The 24,084-nt window shown below is 38.3% G+C and overlaps 1 protein-coding gene across 1 annotated transcript in view; it reads left to right on the top strand.

Moving 5' to 3' along the window:
• Positions 1-5,244: 5,244 nt before the first annotated feature.
• The window catches only part of LOC128684779 (intraflagellar transport protein 27 homolog), a 53,804-nt gene continuing 34,964 nt past the window's right edge, over positions 5,245-24,084 (top strand). Inside the window, exons 1-3 of the mRNA XM_053771037.2 lie at positions 5,245-5,385; positions 13,753-13,832; positions 18,238-18,357. Of these exons, the coding sequence (XP_053627012.2) occupies positions 5,349-5,385; positions 13,753-13,832; positions 18,238-18,357 (237 nt within the window). The 5' untranslated portion in view covers positions 5,245-5,348. The remainder of the gene's footprint in view (positions 5,386-13,752; positions 13,833-18,237; positions 18,358-24,084) is intronic.

Below are 24,084 nucleotides of genomic sequence, written 5' to 3'. Positions count from 1 at the left end.
AATAATTAAAAAAATAATAATAATTGATAATGAAAAATTTGTATTTGCATGATGACAGACAGTGATACATCCTCATTATGGCATCTCGTGAAAGTGATGTTGGACGTTCTTATGCGAGTGGGTCACAGAAAAGAAAGAAGAAAATTCAAGAAGAACAGAAAAAGAAAGATGTAGGAAGCTGCAGAAAGATCACAGACATGCTCACGAAAACAGTTTCTGATGTTACCAGTACAGTTGAATCTGCAGATACGTCAGATCATACAGGAAGCCCTCCCTCCATTATTTCTCAGCCAGCATCTACTTCTTTTGTGTCTCCTCTCAATGTCTCAACGGACATTTCATCCACAGGATTTGTCTTAAAAGATCCTGCCTCATGGCCAAATGTAATCCCAGATTCTCTACGTAATGCTTTCATTGCAGAAAACTTCAGTCAAACTCTGAACATTGACTTTAGGAAATCAGCAAGGATTTATGATGATGGAAGTCGTCGTTGTTTAAAGTCATCTATGTTTTATAGGAAGCTTGCAAATTCAGAAACTGTGAAAAGATCATGGATGGTATACTTTGAAAGCTCAGGAAAAGTGTACTGTTCAGCATGCAAGCTATTTTCTACCAAAGAAAATACCTTCACACAGGGGTTCAATGACTGGAAAAATTCCAAGCTTTTCGAGGAGCATGAAAACAGCACCACTCACATGAGCTGCATTTTAGCCAGTGTATTTCGTGCACAGATAAAAGGCTTATTGGATTCTCATTTGGAAAATCAAACTGAAAAAGAGCGCACTTATTGGAGAAAAGTTCTAGAAAGAGTTGTTGCTGTTGTAAAATTCTTAGCTCTAAGAGGACTTGCTTTCCGTGGAGAAAATGAAAAGAAAAGAAATCTACCAGAATCTCAATGACAAGTTTGGATTTCTGTTCAAAATTACTACTATGCCAGATGCAGAATTGAGAGAAGCTGCATTAAAGTTGCAACAACACCTTTCAGCAGATGTTCAGGACACATTTATTGAAGAAATAGTTCATTTTTCTGGGTATATGAATCAGATTAAAGCTCCACCTGAAAAATGTGCGCCCTCAGCTGCTTTGAAACATTTAAGAAATGCAGGTATCTCAGAAACCTTCCCTAATGTTGACATAGTGTATCGCCTTTACCTAACACTTCCAGCTACTAACTGTGAAGGAGAATATTCATTTTCTGTTTTGAAAAGAGTGAAAAACCAGCTCCGTTCAACAATGAGCCAAGACAAATTGTGTAACCTAGCCTTGTTGACCATTGAGTCTGATCTAACAAGAAATATTGATTTTCAGAATATAATTGATGATTTTGCCAATATGAAATCCAGAAAAAAGTTTATTTAAGAAGTGCCTGTGAATATAAACAATTCTTTACTTTCTTGAGTTTATATGATTTGATAGTCTTATGCATGATGCAATGATAACAATAATGGTCAGTGATTTATAAAGGGAATAATAGTGCTGTAGTGGTTATGCTGAATATAATAGGTACATGATGTCACTACTTTAATAGCCTAATCTAGTAATACTATGCTGTCTTGAGTTTATTCTCTTTAAAATGCATGATTTAACAAGATAGTTATAATGGCTGTTGGTAAATGGTTTTGGTTGTCTTGATGTACTTTCCCTATTAAATTTAATCTAATTAGCCAGAATGTATTTAATTAGAACTTGAACAGGCTCACACCGACCCCCCCCACCCAAGCTGGAAGGGGTCGTTTCGCTTACCCGTAGCTCAAAGGGGCCCCGCCAATCTGAATAGCCTAGGGCCCGGAGACTTCTTAATCTGGCCCTGCACATATGGACCAATATACTAGCTCCCCTTAAATCAGGGATAATCACAGACAGCACTAGACCACTACCCTACCTTCCTCTTAACAAACATTAGTAAACCACCACTGGAATACAACAAAGTTTCATTTAGACTCCATGACGAGGCCTCAATAAGAAAGTTCACAACAGACCTAGAGACTGTTGACTGGCCTACAAAATTCTCCAAGGCCAATGGTATTGACGATTGGACAGACATTTTTCTTAACAAATTACTTAGACTGTACAACAAACATTGTCTTATAAAAACGAAACAGATCACGAACAAACGGCTTGGTTGCCCATGGCTAACCAGCAGCATTCTGAAATCCATTGATAAGAAACGCCAATATGAAAAGCGATATAGACAGGGCTTATTACACAAAGATATTCTCAAACACTATTCATCAGTTCTCACCAAAGTAATAAAGAAAGCCAAACAACTGTACTACTCCAGCAGATTCACTGACACAAGAGGAGATATAAAAGAGACCTGGAAAAAACACTCAGATTCTGGGCACCGACAAACTGAAAAAAAACGAGAATATTGTTCTAACTAAACCTAACTTAACACCACTGCATCCCACTGAAACAGCTAACAAGATAAACGACTTCTTCTCAACCATAGGATCTAATCTTGCCAGTAAAATCCCACGTACCAACGCCCATGCCGGGGACTATCTAGATGAGAATTTCCCAAATTCCATCTATCTTGTACTAACTGAGCCCACCGAAGTCACTGAGATTATAAAGTCACTTAAAAATAACTCAGGGAACCTGTCTCATGTCCCACCATTATTGTACAAGCGAGCGGGCCATGTCCTCTCGCATGCTATTTCATTACTTTTTAACAAGTCACTAGATACTAGCACCTTCCCGAAACTACTCACACTAAACACATTCATCACCTTCAAAACTACCGTTAGAAAACAAGAAGAACTAAAAGCCATAAATGAAATCGAAAGAAACCCAAAGTATTTCTTCTCCTATGCCAAATCAAAATCGAGAACAACGTCCAGTATTGGGCCCCTACTTAAACAAGATGGGTCCTACACAGATGACAGCAAGGAAATGAGTGAGCTACTCAAGTCCCAATATGACTCGGTTTTTAGCAAGCCGCTAACCAGACTGAGAGTCGAAGATCAAAATGAATTTTTTATGAGAGAGCCACAAAATTTGATTAACACAAGCCTATCCGATGTTATCCTGACGCCAAATGACTTCGAACAGGCGATAAATGACATGCCCATGCACTCTGCCCCAGGGCCAGACTCATGGAACTCTGTGTTCATCAAGAACTGCAAGAAGCCCCTATCACGAGCCTTTTCCATCCTATGGAGAGGGAGCATGGACACGGGGGTCGTCCCTCAGTTACTAAAAACAACAGACATAGCCCCACTCCACAAAGGGGGCAGTAAAGCAACAGCAAAGAACTACAGACCAATAGCACTAACATCCCATATCATAAAAATCTTTGAAAGGGTCCTAAGAAGCAAGATCACCACCCATCTAGAAACCCATCAGTTACACAACCCAGGGCAACATGGGTTTAGAACAGGTCGCTCCTGTCTGTCTCAACTACTGGATCACTACGACAAGGTCCTAAATGCACTAGACGACAAAAAGAATGCAGATGTAATATATACAGACTTTGCAAAAGCCTTCGACAAGTGTGACCATGGCGTAATAGCGCACAAAATGCGCGCTAAAGGAATAACAGGAAAAGTCGGTCGATGGATCTATAATTTCCTCACTAACAGAACACAGAGAGTAGTCGTCAACAGAGTAAAGTCCGAGGCAGCTACGGTGAAAAGCTCTGTTCCACAAGGCACAGTACTAGCTCCCATCTTGTTCCTCATCCTCATATCCAACATAGACAAGGATGTCAGCCACAGCACCGTGTCTTCCTTTGCAGATGACACCCGAATCTGCATGACAGTGTCTTCCATTGCAGACACTGCAAGGCTCCAGGCGGACATCAACCAAATCTTTCAGTGGGCTGCAGAAAACAATATGAAGTTCAACGATGAGAAATTTCAATTACTCAGATATGGTAAACATGAGGAAATTAAATCTTCATCAGAGTACAAAACAAATTCTGGCCACAAAATAGAGCGAAACACCAACGTCAAAGACCTGGGAGTGATTATGTCGGAGGATCTCAACTTCAAGGACCATAACATTGTATCAATCGCATCTGCTAGAAAAATGACAGGATGGATAATGAGAACCTTCAAAACTAGGGAGGCCAAGCCCATGATGACACTCTTCAGGTCACTTGTTCTATCTAGGCTGGAATATTGCTGCACTCTAACAGCACCTTTCAAGGCAGGTGAAATTGCCGACCTAGAAAATGTACAGAGAACTTTCACGGCGCGCATAACGGAGATAAAACACCTCAATTACTGGGAGCGCTTGAGGTTTCTAAACCTGTATTCCCTGGAACGCAGGAGGGAGAGATACATGATTATATACACCTGGAAAATCCTAGAGGGACTAGTACCGAACTTGCACACGAAAATCACTCACTACGAAAGCAAAAGACTTGGCAGACGATGCACCATCCCCCCAATGAAAAGCAGGGGTGTCACTAGCACGTTAAGAGACCATACAATAAGTGTCAGGGGCCCGAGACTGTTCAACTGCCTCCCAGCACACATAAGGGGGATTACCAACAGACCCCTGGCAGTCTTCAAGCTGGCACTGGACAAGCACCTAAAGTCAGTTCCTGATCAGCCGGGCTGTGGCTCGTACGTTGGTTTGCGTGCAGCCAGCAGCAACAGCCTGGTTGATCAGGCGCTGATCCACCAGGAGGCCTGGTCACAGACCGGGCCGCGGGGGCGTTGACCCCCGAAACTCTCTCCAGGTAAACTCCAGGTATCTCCCTGATACACCCCGTCAACTAACTACATAAAAACCACCTGGTGGTTCATACTTACACTCACTCACCCATTTGACTAAAAGCACAGAAATACGTATCTTAATCTTAAAATAATGATTCCTAACTAGTCACAAGTTTGCCTGTGATACTCCAATATAGAAACTATGTATTATGCCAAAACAAAAGCATTCACGTTGCTAAACTCACAAACTAGTATTTAGTCACTTAGTATTTAGTCACTTAGTATTTAGTCACTTAGTATTTAGTCACTTAGTATTTAGTCAACTTACTCCACAATTTGTAATAATTTAGGGTTATGAATTAATCTAAGTTTGCCCGAAATGCCTAGCCTTGATAGTGGCCCCCTCTGTAATTAGTATTTTATTACATGTAAACCACACAATAACCAAAATCTGTAAACCCCGCATTGTAATCCTTATAGAGAATAAACTTTGATTTGATTTGATTTGATTGAATTGAATCACTTGCGAGGTAGTGGGAGGTGCGCAGGTTGTGCCTCACTTGGTGTTGCTTAGCAACAAGGTAACGTAAACAAACACAGAGATGCTGTGGTCGTCACTCCAGGATCTTACATGTACCTCTCTCTTACTCTCTTGAGTGTGACCAATAAGACTATTGCAGTATGCATAATATAATACGTGCTAAATGTCTTATCATAGGTAAGTAAGACCAGCCACGGGGGTGACACATGTAGTCAGGTCTTTAACATAGTCTTGCTTCTTGTGAGAAACATGTGAGGGGAAGAATTAGACACATGTGCAGCATCTGGGTATCTTTATTTGTAGATTTTTCGCCATCCAGTGACCTTATCAGTGCAATACAAGGAGATAATGTGAAGACTGTAGTAGTATATACAAAAGATGAGGTAATGAGTCTCAGCCTTGGAGTAGTGATGAGCACCGTAGTCTTGAAGACTACGGTGCCTTGTTAATCATCTACCTTGTCAGTCATTTACTTTCTCGGTCATCTATCTACCTTGTCAGTCATTATCCGTGTAATCAACCTATTGATCAACCTTATCAACCATGTCTTCTATCTCGTTGCCAGACATATGATCAACCATGTCATCCATTGTATTGTCAACCTTATCATCAACCATGTCATCAACCAAGTCATTAGCCTGGACATCCAGGACCATATCACCTAAATCTCCTTTACTTCCCACCTTCCCTCTCCCTCCAATATTTCCATGGACAACCTCTACTTTTTTTTTATTTATTTATTTATTTATTTATAATTTGAGCACACTTACAGAGGTACAAAAAAAAAAAAAATACAGATAAGAGCAGCATGCCAAAGCCACTTATACTATGCATAGCATTACGGGCTGGCTTAAAATTAACTTAAGATTAACTAAGCAATGATGAAATCAGTGAAAAACATTAGTGTAAACTGATTACTATAAAGCACAAGTGAGTATTACAAAGACAGGTCATATGGTTGCATGCATTGTTATAAATTCAGTAGAATGGAGTATTCTGTTAGGTAGTGTATTTAAAAAATAATAAAGTTAGATTGGGTTTTAGGTTTAACATTTATGTGATATAATTGTGAGAAACATTTAAGATATACAATTTATAAGGTTCAGTTATTCAGTATTTATTTGGTTTTGGGTGAGTAAGTGATCTTTGAGAAGAGACTTGAATTTATAAACAGGTAGTGTTTCTTTTATATTTACAGGTAATGAATTCCAGATTTTAGGGCCTTTTATGTGCATTGAGTTTTTGCATAGCGTGAGATGGACACGAGGAATATCAAAGAGTGATCTGTGCCTTGTGTTATAGTCATGTGTTCTGTTGAGGTTGGCAAGGAGATGTTTGAGGGGAGGGTTAATATCAGAGTTGAGTGTTCTATGTATGTAATAGGTGCAGTAATAAGTATGGATGTTTTGTATGGTGAGTAGGTTGAGTGTATTGAATATTGGTGGAGTGTGCTGCCTGTAGTGAGAATTTGTTATCATTCTAACTGCAGCCTTTTGTTGGGTAATTAGTGGTCTGAGATGGTTACTTCTTGTTGAGCCCCATGCACAAATTCCATAGGTGAGATAGGGGTAAATAAGAGAGTGATATAGGGCCAGGAGGGCTGACTGTGGAGCATAGTACCGTATCTTCGATAGTATGCCTACAGTCTTGGAAATTTTCTTAGAAATTTGTTGTATATGTGTATGAAATTTGAGTCTATTATCAAGGTGGATTCCTAAGAATTTTCCCTCTGTTAGCTTTGTGATAGGTGATCCGTTTATCATTATGTTAAGAGGGACATCTGTAGCTCTGTTACCAAACTGAATGAAGTAGGTTTTGTCAATGTTTAGTGTAAGTTTGTTAGTACTCATCCAGGTAGATATTTTCTGTAATTCGGTATTTACAGTATTGGCTAGCGTGACTGGGCTCGGGTGGGAGAAGACGTATGTTGTGTCATCAGCAAATAGTGTGGGTTTGAGTAATTGAGAAGCATTTGGTAGGTCATTTATGTATAGGAGAAAGAGAAGAGGGCCAAGGACACTTCCCTGTGGGACACCAACTGTAATTGGTTGTGCAGAAGAGTTTGCCCCATTTGCGTACACATATTGGCTTCTGTTGCTGAGGTATGACTTGAGGTAGTTGAGGGAGTGCCCTCTTATACCATAGTGTGACAATTTTACGTGGAGCAAGTCATGGTCAACTGTATCAAAAGCTTTACGTAAGTCAATGAAGATCCCCAGTGGGACTTCTTTTTTCTCTATTGCAGTGTATATATGTTCTAGCATGTGTATAATAGCATCATTAGTATTTTTATTAACCCTTTCAGGGTCCAAGGCCCAAATCTGGAGTCACGCACCAGTGTCCAAGATATTTAAAAAAAAAAATTTGTTATTTTTTCTTATGAAATCGTAGAGAATCTTTTTGTGAAGGTAATAAAACAAAAAGTACGAAAATTGGTGGAAAATTGACGAAATTATGCTCTCGCGAATTTTGATGTGTCAGCGATATTTACGAATCGGCGATTTTGCCGACTTTGACTCCCATTTTAGGCCAATTACATTATTCCAATCAACCAAATTCTTAGCTATTTCACTAGTATTACTTCTATTCTATCGATTGAGCACAAGAAATCGCCAAGTCAACTGTTTCAACTACAAAATAAAGTGATCGGAAATTGTTAATTTGGCCAATTTAACACAAAGTTCAAAATATTCCAATTTCAAAATAGGGTCCAGAATGAACAATGTAGGCATTCCTGGCACTAAACTAACATTTCCTCTGTTCATTAGTTATGTTTTGAGGCTTTACAAATAAATTCCATTTTGATTTTTTATTCACATAATGAATTTTTATTCACACCAAAAAATAGAAGATTTACTGTTATGCAATACTGTAATAATTGTATAAATATCATCACCATATTTGTGAATGTATATTAGACCCACCAGCTGATGTGTATTAGACGTGTGAGGTCGTTTGTTTACTCTTGAATATCGGCAAAAATTTAACATTTCCGCTACTTTGAGCTCAGTTTCAAGCCATTTCCAATGCTAAAACCAATCAAAATCATCTCTATGTCTGTAATATGTCTTCCATTCTATCAAATGAGACCAAGAAATCGCAAATACAACTATAAAAAACATACGAAAAAACACTGCAAAGTTGCTGTTTTAATCGAAAAATCATGATTTCATTTTTTTTCTCTCATTATGCACAGTGTGCTGCAGGATCTGTTTTATGTGGTGCACACATACCACATAGATGTATTCTCTCATATCTAGGCCCAAATGTACCACTCACAGTTTATCAGAGTGAGCTGAGCTCATGGCGTAGATCTACGGTTTGGACCCTGAACGTAAAGCCGTAGATCTACGGGACGGACCCTGAAAGGGTTAAGCCTGAATCCAAATTGGCAGGGGTTGAGTATGTTTTGGGAGATAAGGTAGGAGTAGATTCGTTTATGAATTAATTTTTCGAAGATTTTTGAGAGAGGGTGTAAGTTGGATATTGGCCTATAGTTATTCAACTCTGTTTGGTCTCCTCCTTTGTGGATCGGGGTGACCCTTGCTATTTTGAGTACTGTAGGGAAGGTGGAGGATTCAATGGATTTGTTAAAGAGTGTTGCAATGATTGGTGATAGCACTTGTGACACTTTTTTGTATATAAAGGGTGGTAAGGTATTTAAATCTCCTGCCTTGTTTTTTAGTGCGTTGATAATAAGGGAGACTTCGTATGGGTTAGTCGGAGCTAGGAACAGTGTGTTCGGGTAGTTGCCGGTGAGGTAGTCATTTGGTGGGGTATCTGAGCTTGGGATTTTATTGGCAAGGTTTTGTCCTATAGTGGAGAAGAAATCATTGAGTCTGTTTGCTGTTTCTGTTGGTGGGAGTTGGGGTTCATCTGATTTTGCTAATTTTATTTCGCTATTTCGTGATATCTTTTTTGTTCCCAGAATTTCTGATAGGGTTTTCCAGGTCTTTTTTATATCACCTCGTAAGTTGGATAATCTGTTCTCATAATACAATTTTTTTGCCCTTCTTATCAGGCTGGTTAGGATTGACGAGTAACGTTTTGTTTGGTCTCTGGTTATGTGACCCATTCTGTACTGTTTTTCATATTGGTGTTTTGTATTTATGGATTTGAGAATGCTGGGTGTTAGCCAGGGACTGTTCAGTCTCTTAGCTGTCATCTGCTTAGTTTTTTTAGGGCAGTGCTTGTTATAGAGGTATTGAGTCTTTTTTAGAAAATTATTAATACATTCGTCAATATCTGTATTGATTTCTAGCTCAGTGTGCCAGTCAATGTTTGCTACTGCTGTTGTGAAGTTATTAATGGCTGCCTCATTGTGAAGTCTGAAGGTGACTTTAGTAGTGTCTTGGGGTAATTTACCAAGAGTTGTTATGAGGAAAGTAGGGTAGTGGTCTGTGGTATTATCTGTAATTATGCCTGATTTTAAAGGGGATATGGTGTTGGTCCAGATGTGGTCAAGTAGGGAAACACTAGTCTCTGTAACTCTTGTAGGTTTTGTTACTGTTGGTAGCAACATACAGTTACTCATTGTGTTTGTGAATTCAGTAACGTGTGGGTCCTGGTCTTGCAGGAGATTTATATTGAAGTCACCTGAGAGTAGTAAGTGATCTTTGTTCATGCGTGCATCAGTTATCATACTTCCTAGGTTTTGACTAAATTGGCTAATGTTTGACTGTGGAACTCTGTAGATGTTTATCAATGTGAGAGGTTTTTGTAGGTATTTGGATTTGAATTTGGCTATTATATATTCCCCATGTTCATCTCTTGTGCAAGTATTAGTGATACATTCTAGTTGGTCTGAGTAGTATATGGCTGTGCCACCCCCTTGTTGGTCTGGCCTACAGTTGTGTATGGCTGTGTAACCAGGAATGGCATAGACATCTGTACTATCAGGCTTTAGCCAGGTTTCAGTTAGTGTAATGATGGACATATTGGCATGTAAGGAATTTAGTAATGCTATGAGGTCATCGTAATGCTTGCTTAAAGATCTGATATTGTAGTTAAAGATAGTTATGTTGTTGTTGGCACTGAGAAGTGCCTTTGATTGTTCTGCAGTGTAGTAATTACAGTAACTGTTTGATTCATTTAAGTCATTAAATAAGAGGTTGGTATCTGGATCAATGCTTGTAATCATAAGATTTGTAGTGAATCTATAGTTAGAATTAAGTATAAAACAAAGTAAATAGTCTTAAGCTAAAAAGTAGCACCTGAATTATTTAACAAATGTAAAATAATGAGCTAAGGTAGTTTTTTTTTTTTTTTTTTTTTTTAAGCTAAAATAAAGGAGACAATATAAAAGGGACTAGTACAAATAAAGTGATGATCAAATAATGGAGCTTGGGAATATGATAGTAGGTAGTACTATAAAATAAATGAGCTTTGGAATATAATGGCAAAATTGTGAACTTGTTCTACTTTAGCACCTGAGAATAGCACCTTGATTATTTTAACAATTGTGAATGTATAGGCTAGGGTAGTTATATAAAGCTAAAATAAAGGAGAAAATATATAAGGGACTAAAATTAAGTAATGGTAAACAAAGTTAAATGGACAGATGGTCACTATGAAATAATATTGGTTTAGGAGTAAGATCTGATTTGTAATATTAGATAAATTGAGCAGTTTATTGCACAATAAAAGTAAAAAAAATGAGGTAGTTGGTACTAGCTAGCAAAAGATAGTTTTGGTACTTGCAAAAAAGTAATTGGAATATACACTAATTGCATACACAATGTAATGTAAAGTCAGTTTATATACAGCACTTCCTGAGTCCTCTGACTTATACTTTTGGTAACCTCACACCTTGTGATCTCCTCACTCTGAATTCACTGCATGACATTTACATCACACATCACCTCAAACATATCACTACTACCTCCAATTTCTTTCTTAATGTACCATATGGTACCATTCTACCATATGGTACCATTCTACCATATGGTACCATTGTACCATATGGTACATTCTACCATATGGTACCATTCTACCATATGGTACCATTCTACCATATGGTACCATTCTACCATATGGTACCATTCTACCATATGGTACCATTCTACCATATGGTACCATTCTACCATATGGTACCATTCTACCATATGGTACCATTCTACCATATGGTTCAAAGCCATAGAATTCCTCTTCAGACCTACTTCCATCAGTGTTAGAACTAATACTTGGGAAGAGGAGTCAGACTTTGCCGGGAGTGAGAGCTTCCTTGCGCCAGACACGAACGAAGCGTACCGAGATGGCATTCCCACAATACAATGCGGGTGCCCCGATTTTTTGTTTACTGCACACACTGACCTCTTAAATGTAGGCCTACCACCCTTCTCACTTTAAATTTGAAGCCACTAGAATTTTGGCGTAGATCTACGGCTTGGACACTGGCTTCAAAGCCATAGATCTATGGGACAGACCCTGAAAAGGTTAAATTTATTTTTTTTCCTTAGTTTTTTTTTATAACTTATTTGTCCCAGATTTTTCTTATTCTCAGCAAAATTTGTTGATAAATCCTCACCCACTCATTCACTGGCTTTCCCTCTGCACTCCCTCGCCTCTCTTTTAGCCTGTCTTTTCCTAATACGCATGCACGTTCACAAATATTCATATATACACATGCGCACATGCATTCATATGGGGACACATGCACACACACATATATACATACACCTTGCAGCCACATATAGGTGAGTACACAGAGCAGACCACCTTTCACACCTCCACCTATTGCATTTTTCCCTGTTCATTGTCAGTTTTTGGTATCTATTTCCACCTTTTGCTCCAAGATTCTCCACATCTTTCATGGTGGCTCTATTCATTTTCACATTGTGCTCTGACATGGCCAGTCATTGCAGTGGTGCAGGTGGGCTATTTCCCCTCCCATGTGCCTCAGGCCTCTTTAGTTTTATGCTAGTCCTATCTTCATATACACCCACCCCTTTGCCTCCCACCCATACTACAACCATCATGGATGATTTAATCTGTTAACAATGTGCAGTAAGTTTCATAATGTGAAATTCAGTGGTGAGATTACCTCTGCTGACCACACAGCAGTAGAGAATTTTGCTAAGTTGCTGAAAATTATTTCTGAGGGTTATGCATTTGATTGTTCTGGAAGATGTCTTCTAGAACTTACATCAGCAACTAAGAAAAATATTCTCCTGGCTTCAGTCCAGCAAAGGACTTTTGATTTACTGCTGTGCACTAAGGCAACAGGTGTCTAAGTGCATACCCATTGTTATTAATTGTTCAAAGAACCCCTGTGCTTGAAAACCACTTTGTCTTTTATCTGGCAGTCAAGCCAGTGAGCATGGATGACAGAGGAATTATTTGTTGCTTGGTTCAAGCATTATTTTCTTCTTAAGTGATGCTTTATTTAAGCAACAAGGACCTCTTATTCATGATCCTCTTGACTTGATAATTTCTGTACTCATCCTGAACTATTGCAGGATTTGAAGCCAAATACAAAGTGTTTTTTTTTTTTATTACCACATCGCTGATACTACCAGTGGATCAAGGTGTAATTACACCATTTCACTGTATTTACACACTCAGAGTAGTTCAGGCAGTGGTTGCAACAGTGGATGATGGCTCAGAGCTTGGAGTGCCAGAAATGTGTCTTAAATTCAACACTGCAGATGCCTTACTCCTTGTCAAAGCTCTGTGGAATAATGTGCCCAAATGAACAATAAATGCTGACTGGGAAAATTATAGCCTAGTGTGGTGAATACTTTCACAGATTTTCCCTCAGTTGAGTCATGTCGAAGAAATTGTTCAGCAGGCAAGGAGAATGCCAGGTGAGGGCTTTGAAATCATACAGCCAGAAGACATCAGTGAACTCTTTGAAGATGATGAGGAAGGAAAATCCAGATTAAATGTTGGCAGAGCTCTTTTTCCAGACAGAAGGGGCTCAGGCAGTAGGTTATGCTAAGTTAAATCATCTTGTATCATACTCTAATAACATACTTTAATATGCCCATAACATCTGTGTGCTCATTATTAGTTTAGGTCAATTGTGAATTAAAGAAAAAGTTAGTTTGGCTTTTCTGGAGGTGGCATAGAATGTAAACCATTTTAACCATAAATTGTTTGCTCACTGTGTGGGTGAAACATTGTCAATAAAGGATCACATTATACTGCTTATGTGTTTATTTTTCCATTGTGTCGGTATTTTCTACCATTTATTTCCATTGTTCACTTATTGTGTTTTCACATACAGCTGTTTTTGTGGAATGGGTGTCTGTTGTATATATAATTCTGATTTTTATCATTTGAAAGAAATTATATCAGGTAGAGTAGAATTACCAGGACTAGCAAGTCTTCACCCAGAGAAACAAGTACATGTAGACAAAAAACAAAAATTGTTCATTATATCCCTATAAAGTTCAAAACACTGCTTCTTATTGTATTATTATAATAAAAAAGAAGTGCTAAGCCACAAGGGCTTCTTATTGTAATATAATGCAATTTTTTTTTTTTGTTTTGCTAAAATTGCTTATGTAAATACAGAAACCTAAATCAGATTATTTTTTTCAGGTGATAGTACTGTAGGTAAAACATCACTGATACAGATGTTCATGTCAGATGGTAACCAGTTCCCTAAAAATTACAACATGGTAAGTCACTGTTAAGTCATTGTTAAGTCACACTGCCATTAGAGTAACTTCTACTGTTAGTCGTGATTTATTTTTGTGCTCCAGCAGAATAATTGGATAAGAGTTTGATTACAAACTCAACACACTTGTGTCATCAGCTAGCCATGGGATTACCTATATATTGCACTAAGTTCACAATATATATACAGAAGGTCTCTTAAGGTCGTGCCCTCCTCAAACTACACCTACCATCCAACTTACGACCTGCTCGACTTACGACCATGTTTTTTATGCCAAATTTCTGGGAAATAAACAACTATTTGTGTTGTACACAGTGTTTATCCTGAACCTTACAGTATAAAATACAGTACTAACAACATAAAAAGTAAAGTAAAACATGAAATACCAAAATACAGTGGACCCCTGGTTTACGATCAGCTCCCAATGCGACCAGTTATGTAAGTGTATTTATGTAAGTGCGTTTGTATGTGTATGTTTGGGGGTCTGAAATGGACTAATCTAATTCACAATATTCCTTATGGGAACAAATTCAGTCAGTACTTGCACCTGAACATACTTCTGGAATGAAATAATATCGGAAACCGGGGGTTCACTGTAAAACAATAAAATAGTCATTACAAAAATGTGTTGTTGATATTCAGTAGTAAAGTTTGACTTACGACCATTTCGACTTATGACCGGTTTTTTGGAACCGAACTCGATCGTAAGTCGGATGGTAGGTGTATAAGCAGCGACTAGCATATCCTTCACTGTCATTTACCATGCTCAACTGAAATTTTGATGCTGGGCATTTGTCATTCTTTTTTATTGTTGTTGCCACTTTTATTGAAAGTACAGCTGTTATGTCAGTGTTTTCACAACTGAATTCAGATTTATCATTATTGTCATTGGTACCATGTCTATTGCATCATTTGCTGTAATCTCAGTTTCTTAAAGTTTTCAGAGTACATTGCAAGTGATCTAGAATTTTGATTCTTTACATCCTCTAGTTGTTCACTTAGTGGTGGCTGTCACATCTTCAGCATGCACAAAAATGTTTTGCTGTTACAGCCACCTTCCCCTTTCCTCTGTGGTTTTGCTGATGTTGCTGACTTTTTGGCAAACTAACCAAATACTACTTATTGATTGCAGAAAGTCATTTGAGGATCATCAGTCTAAAATAATCCAACCTATTGATACTCCCTGCCTTAATTGAGTCGAGAATCATCTCTCATAATCCTGTTAATTCCATGTCTTTAACCCAGAATGCAATGATTGTTATGTTGGAGAGGGAGAACATATTTCATAATCAGGAACAAGGTTATCTGTAACAAAGTTGCCATTCTTTAATCTCATATTTCAGTGTAATCTGTCATTCTGAACTTTTTTCTGAATAGCCTTTTCTCTGCCTCTGTTGTAGTGATCACCCAGCCCAATGGGACATTCAGAAATGTATTTTTTAGTAAATGCCTGGCCATGATGCTGGTTTGGGTTGCTACTGGTTTGTTGCTCTTAATGCCAGGACCCATTTTTTTGCCTTGTTAGTTAGAAGGCGGCATAGAAACATGCAGGTAAGTTTTCACCCACCTGATTTTCCTTGCTTCATGTTGCTGGCATAGAGATTACAAACCCTACTGAAGTGTTTGAAAGATTAATTCACTGTTGTGCTCAGGTCTCACAAGGTGGCATTTACTACCCAGTTTTCTGCAGTCTAAAGCAAAACAGAAGTTTAACACCAGATTTTTGCCTCTTTCACAAGTGAGCCTTCTAATACCTTTTCTCTTATCCAGTTGCAGCAGCAGGGTCTGAGGAACTTCATGTTCTCATGCTTCAATATTTTTAACTTTTTGCCCTTTCCTTTGTCTTTATACTATACGTATATGTACATATATTGTTAATGTGTGTGGTGGTACTGTGCCCTACCCTTTCAGTGGTTGATGGTTGTTCTGCCTTCCACATTGCTTTTATGTTAGTTAAGTTGCTTGATCATATACAGTAGACCCTTGATTAACTGATTTGAATACAGTAGACCCTCATATTACACAGATTTATTTGGCACACTTGGTTATTACACTATTGAAAAATTGCAGCATAATTTTATACAAAATTTTGTAAAATTAACTTGACAAAGTTCAGTTTGTAGGATGGGAAAACATTTGGAGCATCACCCTCGGGATATTTTCCTAGCTCAAGCCACTGTGGGTGAGACCACTCTCTCCGCGGGGCTGCACCGGGCTTCAAGGCAGCAAAGTATCACTTCACCTTGCTCCTTTGTGGTAATGCATCAGGTGATTTCAAGTGTAAGCCCATGGTTATTTACCGCTTTAAGAATCCTCGTGCTTGAAAAGTATAGATAAAAACACCTTACCAGTAATTTGGAGGTCAAATCAGTCAGTATGGATGACAGAGGAAATATTTATTGACTGGTTTAAGCATCACTATTCCTGAAGTCAGTTTTTCCTGCACAGCAAGAACCTTGCATTCAAGGCTCTCTTCATTCTTGATAATTCCCTGTACTTATCCAGAAGCTTTGCTGGATGTACCAAGCTTCTGGAATAATGTATAATATACTGCAGGGCAGAAGAAACCAGAGATCCATTACAGAATTTATGCACACTCCAATACAACCATCGACTTCAGTACCAGAACCTCAACCATCCACTTCTGCCGACAACCAACAACCATCCACCTCAGCCCAGTAGGGCCACACCATGCATCTCCACTTTATTAACAATCACTGACATACACCAGCAACCAAAATTTAAGGTAAATAATAATATTTTTAACTGTAGTGTAAAGCACCCTTCTGGCAAGACAGTGATGGAGTGAATGATGGTGAAAGTTTTTCTTTTTCGGGCCACCCTGCCTTGGTGGGAATCGGCCAGTGTGATAATAAAAAAAATAATAATAAATAATATTCTGTTGCATTTGTAGTCTTAAGCAACAAAACAACACTATCATTTTTATTTTTGTAAGATCTCGATGTCTAAAAAAAAATTGTTTGGCTTTTGGGGGGGGGGTCCCAGGAACGTAACCCTATTTTCCCCATAAGTTCTTCAGTTTATATAACACTGATTTATCGAACACTGCATTTTCAGGAAGTAACTACCGTGTAATATGTGGGTCTACTGTAACATGGTTTTGTGACAACAGTTGTAAACTTGTGGTATAAATTTGTATAGCTTTCCAAGGCAGTCAGCCTACAGGCGAGACCATTGTTTTTGTGGGGGAAGCTTAATTTTGTTCTTAATGTAAACTGCATCCCAAGCCATTGTTCTCTGAGTATGAGTCATTAAATAATCAGTCATGTGTTAGAGAATTTGATTTTTGATCCTTTCATTAGCCCACTAATCTTTAAATATTTAATGCCATGCCTTTTCTTAAATTTTTGTAACCTGCCTGCCTGCAGAATATTCACAACTACCTTCAGTATTCAGTTCGTCAATATAGATTGTCGTTTCATGTTCAGCATTCTTTTAACCCTTAAACTGTCCAAACGTAGATCTACGTTTGCGCGTGTAGCGCTCCAACCTTGATTTTCTCCATAAGAATGTAAAAAAAAATGTAGATCTACATTCGGAGCACTTCGTGAGCAAACGTAGATTTACATTTGGACAGTTTAAGGGTTAAACAGCACATACTCTCTCCGTTGCTGATGAATCCACTCCATGAGTGGATCTCCATGATCGAGATCTTCATTTTTCCCTCTGTGCAGAGTTTTTCTATTTTTAATTTCTGTTCACTTTCAGCATAGAACTTCAACAATTTGTCCCTCCGTTTCTTTAGGCAATAGATCGTGGTTGTTCCAACATCAAACTCTTCAGACAGAGGCTTCACTCTTATACCATTCTCAAGTTTTTCCAACAACTTGACTTTCTCTGATATAGATAAACATAAATGGTCCCTCTTTTTCTTTTCACAATTACCCATAGGTCCTGTTGATGTTTTCAACAATATCTTCACATCATAGAACACAAAACATGTGGTAATCAGTATTTCTGCTGACAACCAACTGCTCTGAATGATCCATTTGTAGTGCATCATGTCAGCACTTGAAAAGCTTTCTGATTCTGTAAGTTTTTGGATTTTTGGAATTTCAGATAAAGGATTCTCTGTTGTATTACGATATACTGTACCATAGTTTCTCAGGCAATGATATATGCTCCCAGTTTTATGAAGTTTTTTATAGAATATTTAAGTTCAGAGTTATAATTTTGTATATGTACATTTTACTGGTAAAGGATGACTTGTGGCCAGAGAGAGTATACAAGTATTGTTATTCATTGGTACAGTATTTTGTTTTACCATAATGTATTATAATACTGTATACTCAAGACATGTCTTATATAACATACTGCATTTTTGTATGCATTTTGCCAAAGTGACATTGTTTTCATATCTTCTCTAATAATTTTCTGACCAACAGACTCTAGGGCTGGATATTGTGACAAAGATGATCAATGTTCCAGACACGAACTCCAGTGTTGAGCTTTACCTTTATGACTGCTCTGGCAAGGAGTTTTACAGAAATCTTGTATTAAGAATAGTGAGTATTTTTGTATATACCAGTATACATGTGTATGTAGTATTGTATATGCCTTCATAAAGTGTCTGCTATTTTCACTATGACTTACATGTTATAAATAAATCAAGTTAAACTTTAGACAGATCAGGGGGTTTCCAGAAGTACTGTACCCAGTGAAGGTAGATATTGCTACCTCATGATTGCTACCTAAAGAAATTGGTTTCATTTGTGTATTAATGTTTTGGTCTCACTTGTTCAGAAAACATGCGTGTATCCACAGGTACCTTAGTGGATGAAATTAACATACTCAAAAAGTCCAGGAATACATTATCACTGAATTCTTGATAATCTCTTACTTTCCATTGAACTAAGTTAGTGAGCTCTGTGTTAGGCCTCTGGGGTTTTTGTGTCTTAAATCAGCATATACTGTAAAATCAAGTTTGTGTTTATACAGGCCTTCCTTGAAGTTGAAATTGAAATGTTTATTTCTCTGTAAAGATTATAATGTGGGGTTTACATATTTTTTTTTTTTAACAAGTCAGCCGTTGCCCACCGAGGCAGGGCGACCCAAAAAGAAAGAAAATCCCCAAAAAGAAAATACTTTCATCATCATCCAGGACTCAAGTCAAGCTATATAAAATAACCGGTTTCCCTGAATCCCTTCACTAAATATTACCCTGCTCACACTCCAACAGCTCGTCAGGTCCCAAATCCCATTTGTCTCCATTCACTCCTATCTAATACGCTCACGCACGCTTGCTGGAAGTCCAAGCCCCTCGCCCACAAAACTTCCTTTACCCCCTCCCTCCAACCTTTTCTAGGACGACCCCTACCCCGCCTTCCTTCCCCTACAGATTTATATGCTCTCCATGTCATTCTACTTTGATCCATTCTCCCTAAATGACCAAACCCCCTCAACAACCTCTCTTCAGCCCTCTGATAATATTTTTATTAACTCCACACCTTCTCCTAATTTCCACACTCCGAATTTTCTGCATAATATTTACATCACACATTGCCCTTAGACAGGACATCTCCACTGCCTCCAACCGCCTCCTCGCTGCAGCATTTACAACCCAAGCTTCACACCCATATAAGAGTGTTGGTACTACTATACATTCATACATTCCCTTCGTTGCCTCCATAGATAAAATTTTTTGCCTCCACATATACCTCAATGCATCACTCACCTTTTTTCCTTCATCAATTCTATGATTAACCTCATCCTTCATAAATATCCTAAATATCTGAAAACGTTCACTTCTTCCATACTCCTCCTCCCCAATTTGATATCCAATTTTTCTTTATCTAAATCATTTGATACCCTTATCACCTTACTCTTATCTGTGTTCACTTTCAACTTTCTAGCTTTACACACCCTCCCAAACTCGAACACTAACCTTTGCAACTTTTCTTTAGAATCTCCCATAAGCACAGTATCATCAGCAAAAAGTAACTGTCACTTCCCATTTTGTATTTGATTCCCCATAATTTAATCCCACCCCTCTCCCGAACACCCTAGCATTTACTTCTTTTACAACCCCATCTATAAATATATTAAACAACCATAGTGATATTACACATCCCTGTCTAAGACCTACTTTTACCAGGAAATAGTCCCCCTCTCTTCTACACACCCTAACCTGAGCCTCACTATCCTCATAAAAACTCTTTACAGCATTTAATAACTTACCACCTATTCCATATATATGTACTTGCAACATCTGCCACATTGCTCCCCTATCCACTATCATATGCCTTTTCTAAATCCATAAATGCAATAAAAACTTCCCTACCTTAATCTAAATACTGCTCATGTATATGCTTCAATGTAAACACTTGATCTACACATTCCCTACCCACTCTAAAGCCTCCTTGCTCATCCACAATTCCACATTCTCTCTTACCTCTAATTCTTTCAATAATAACCCTATTGTACACTTTTCCTGGTATACTCAGTAAACTTATTCCTCTATAATTTTTACAATCTATTTTGTCCCCCTTTCCTTTATATAAAGGGACTACACATGCTCTTCGCCAATCCCTAGGTACCTTCCCCTCTTTCATACATTAAACAAAAATACCAACCACTCCAACACTATATCCCCCCCTTCCTTTAACATTTCTGTCATGATCCTGTCAGTTCCAGCTGCTTTACCCCCTTTCATTCTACGTAATGCCTCATGCACCTCCCCCACACTCATATCCTGCTCTTCTTCACTCCTAGAAGATGGTATACCTCCCTGGCCAGTGCATGAAATTACTGCCTCCCTTTCTTCGTCGACATTTAAGAGTTCGTCAAAATATTCTCGCCATCTACCCAAAACCTCCATCTCCCCATCTACTAACTCCCCTACTCTGTTTTTAACTGACAAATTCATTCGTTTCCTAGGCTTTCTTAACTTGTTTAACTCACTCCAAAATTTTTCCTTATTTTCATTAAAATTTCTTGACAGTGCCTCTCCCACTCTATCATCTGCTCTCCTTTTGCACTCTCTCACCACTCTCTTCACCTTTCTTTTACTCTCCATATACTCTACTCTTCTTATAACACTAATGCTTTGTAAAAACCTCTCATATTATAGAATATTAATTACAATTTGTGGTTTACATATTGTAAAATATGAATTACAAAGAAGGCCACAAACATGCCTAGGCATTTCAGGCAGACAAATACTAATTCCTACTTTATGTTGACACAGGTTATGGAGCATACTGATATTAAAGTTATGTAACTGTAGTGATTAAATAGATTTACAATAGTGAGGTAGTTCAAAAACTTTAAAGAATATTACAATTTGTAAATTTAGTAATGAGAATGGTTTTGTCTTGGAATGATATACAGTTTATATTAAATTTCCTGTATTGGAATATCTCAGAAATACTTATGACTAGCTTAAGATTTATTAGGCAATATCTATATTCGGAATTTATGTTTACAGTCATATGGGTGAGTGTAAGTGTAAATTAGGGGGAATCACAGATATCGAGAGTATGTCTGTTTGGATGTGTACAGGATACGAGTAATAATACAGTGAACCCCCCGCCCAATGGCGGCATCAGGTAACAGCAAATTCATCTAACGGTGCTCTTAGCGTAAAAAAATTGGCTGTATCAATGACGAAAAACTCGTCTAATGGTATGTGGCCTGAGTGGGCCCAGCCACTCCAAAACTGTGTATAGCAAGTGTGCCAATGTTTACAAGCCGTTGCAGTCGATTCCAAGTGTACCTGCGATATATTTTGTATTCAGTGTTTTTAGTGCTTGTAACTGCTAAATAAGCCACCATGGGCCCCAAGAAAGCTTCTAGTGCTGAAAAGGGTGAGAAATACTCTCGAAATACTATCGTATCATGGTCAGCTGCTGCTGCAACACCGTCAGCTGTTGCTGCAACACCATCAGCTGCTTCTGTACTACCGTAAGCTGTTGCTGCACCACCATAAGCTGTTGCTGCACCACCGTAAGCTGCTGCTGCAACACCATCAGCTGCTGCTGCAACACCATCAGCTGCTGCTGCAACACCATCAGCTGCTGCTGCAACACCATCAGCTGCTGCTACACTACCATCAGCTGCTGCTGCTGCTACTGTACTACTGTAAGCTGTTGCTGCACCACTGTCAGCTGCTGCTGTGCCATGGTCAGCTGTACTACTCGAAGATGTGGAGAGACTATTGTTAGTGTGGCTTATAGAAAATACTGAGAAACAATTAACCCCAGAGGGTTAGCCACCCAGGATAACCCAAGAAAGTCAGTGCGTCATCGAGGACTGTAACTTATTTCCTTTGGGGTCCTTAATCTTGTCCCCCAGGATGTGACCCACACTAGTCAATTAACACCCAGGTGAACAGGAAAAAAATGCCTGGAACTAGTGCTCATGTTGGTGAATTTAAGGCCAGCAAAGGTTGGTTTGAGAGATTTAAGAATTGTAGTGACATACACAGTATGATAAGGCATGGCAAAGCTGAAAAATTCCAACCCCAACAAGTGTTCAGTTGTGACGAAACAGGACTGTTCTGGAAGAAAATGCCAAACAGGACCTACATTACTCAGAAGAAAAGGCACTCCCAGAACACAAGCCTATGAAAGACAGGATAACTTTCTTGTTTTGTTGTAATGGTAGCGGAGATTGCAAAATGGAGCCTTTACTCATGTATCAATGTGAAAATCCCAGTGTTTTCAAGAAAAACAGTGTCTCATCACTCAACAGTACTCTTCAGTAAAGGTAAGTGTCATTTTAGTATTTATTTATGTATGTATTGTGCATGTCTAATTGTTTTCTGTGTAGGGAAATGTATACTATTTCATGTGGAAAAAAAATTATTTTGTTTAATACTTTTGGCTGTCTGGAACAGATTAATTGGATTTCCATTATTTCTTAGGGGGAAATTAATTCAACCAGCGGCAAATTCGACTAATGGCTAGCTCTCTGGAACGGATTAATGCCGTTGGTTGAGGGTCCACTGTATAAGTGGTTTTCATGTAGTTAGCTGATGGTGGGATATGTTAGGGAGATAAGATGTTTTTTAATGGTAGTTTTGAAAATGGTGGTTGAGTCTGCAGTTCTAGGGTTTTCAGGCAGGAAGTTCCAGATTTTAGACCCTTTTATGTACATTGAATTTTTGTACAGATTTAGCATGACACAGGGAATGTCAGATTTTTGTGTCTGGTATTGTGCCTATGGGTCCTGTCACAAATATCAAGGAAGCATTTTAGTTCAGGGTTAATACTGGAATATATGGTTTTGTAAATGTAGGTTGCACAGTAGTGTGGATGTTCTGTACAGTGAGTAAGTTTAGGTCTTTGAAGAGTGGGGGTGTGTGTTGCCTAGTATTGGAGTGCATGATAATTCTTACTGCGGCTTTTGACTTGTGATTGGGTTACATTCCAACAAACCCATCATAAGTCAAAAATATCGTTAGTCGAATATGAATATGATATGCTAAGTAGATAAATAAATAAATAAATAACTACTGTCACTGAATAAGTAAATAAACAAATACGAGTAACTAAATACCAGTATTGAAAAGTACAGTAAGACCTCCATATCTGCGGGTCAAATTTTCACAGTTTACTGTGGGCCGAAAATAAGCCTTAATTTTGCTTAATAAAGGATCCAAAGTGCTTTAGTAGTGATGGTAGTAGTGATAGGTATGTATGTAAATGAAAAAGGACTTGTATATAGGATTCACAGCTATCTGCGGTTTCGGTATCCGCAACAGGGCATTGGTACGTATAAATAATATCAGCACACTTGTGAAAGAATATTAGACTCGCCAGTTGACGTGTATTGGATGCTTGGCATGATTTGTTTACTTTTAAACTTTGGTAAAAATCGAACGTTTCTGCTACTTTGAGCTCAATTTCAAGGTACTTTTCATTCTAAAACCAGTCAAAATCATCTCAATTTCTGTAATATGTCTTCCATTCTATAAAATGAGACCAGGAAAACTAGAATACAACAATAAATACCATACGAAAATGCAGTTCTAAGTCATTGTTTTAATCCAAAAACACAGTTTTTTTTTTCTCATTATGCACTGTGTGCTGCAGGATTTTTTTTTTATATTGCGCACACTGACCACATAGACCCATTCTTTCATATGTAGGCCTACCAGCTTTCTCTCACTAGATTTGAGGGCGCTAGAATTTAGGCGTACTAGTACGTCAAAAACCCTGGGGCGTAAGCTGTACTAGTACGGCCGAAACCCTGAAAGGTTTAAAATAGTATGTAGACTATACAGGTGATGA

Source organism: Cherax quadricarinatus, chromosome 5, assembly GCF_038502225.1.
Source record: "Cherax quadricarinatus isolate ZL_2023a chromosome 5, ASM3850222v1, whole genome shotgun sequence".
Lineage (NCBI taxonomy): Eukaryota > Metazoa > Arthropoda > Malacostraca > Decapoda > Parastacidae > Cherax > Cherax quadricarinatus.
The sequence above is the reverse complement of the archived record's forward strand: the minus strand, read 5'-3'. Positions and strand labels throughout refer to the sequence as shown.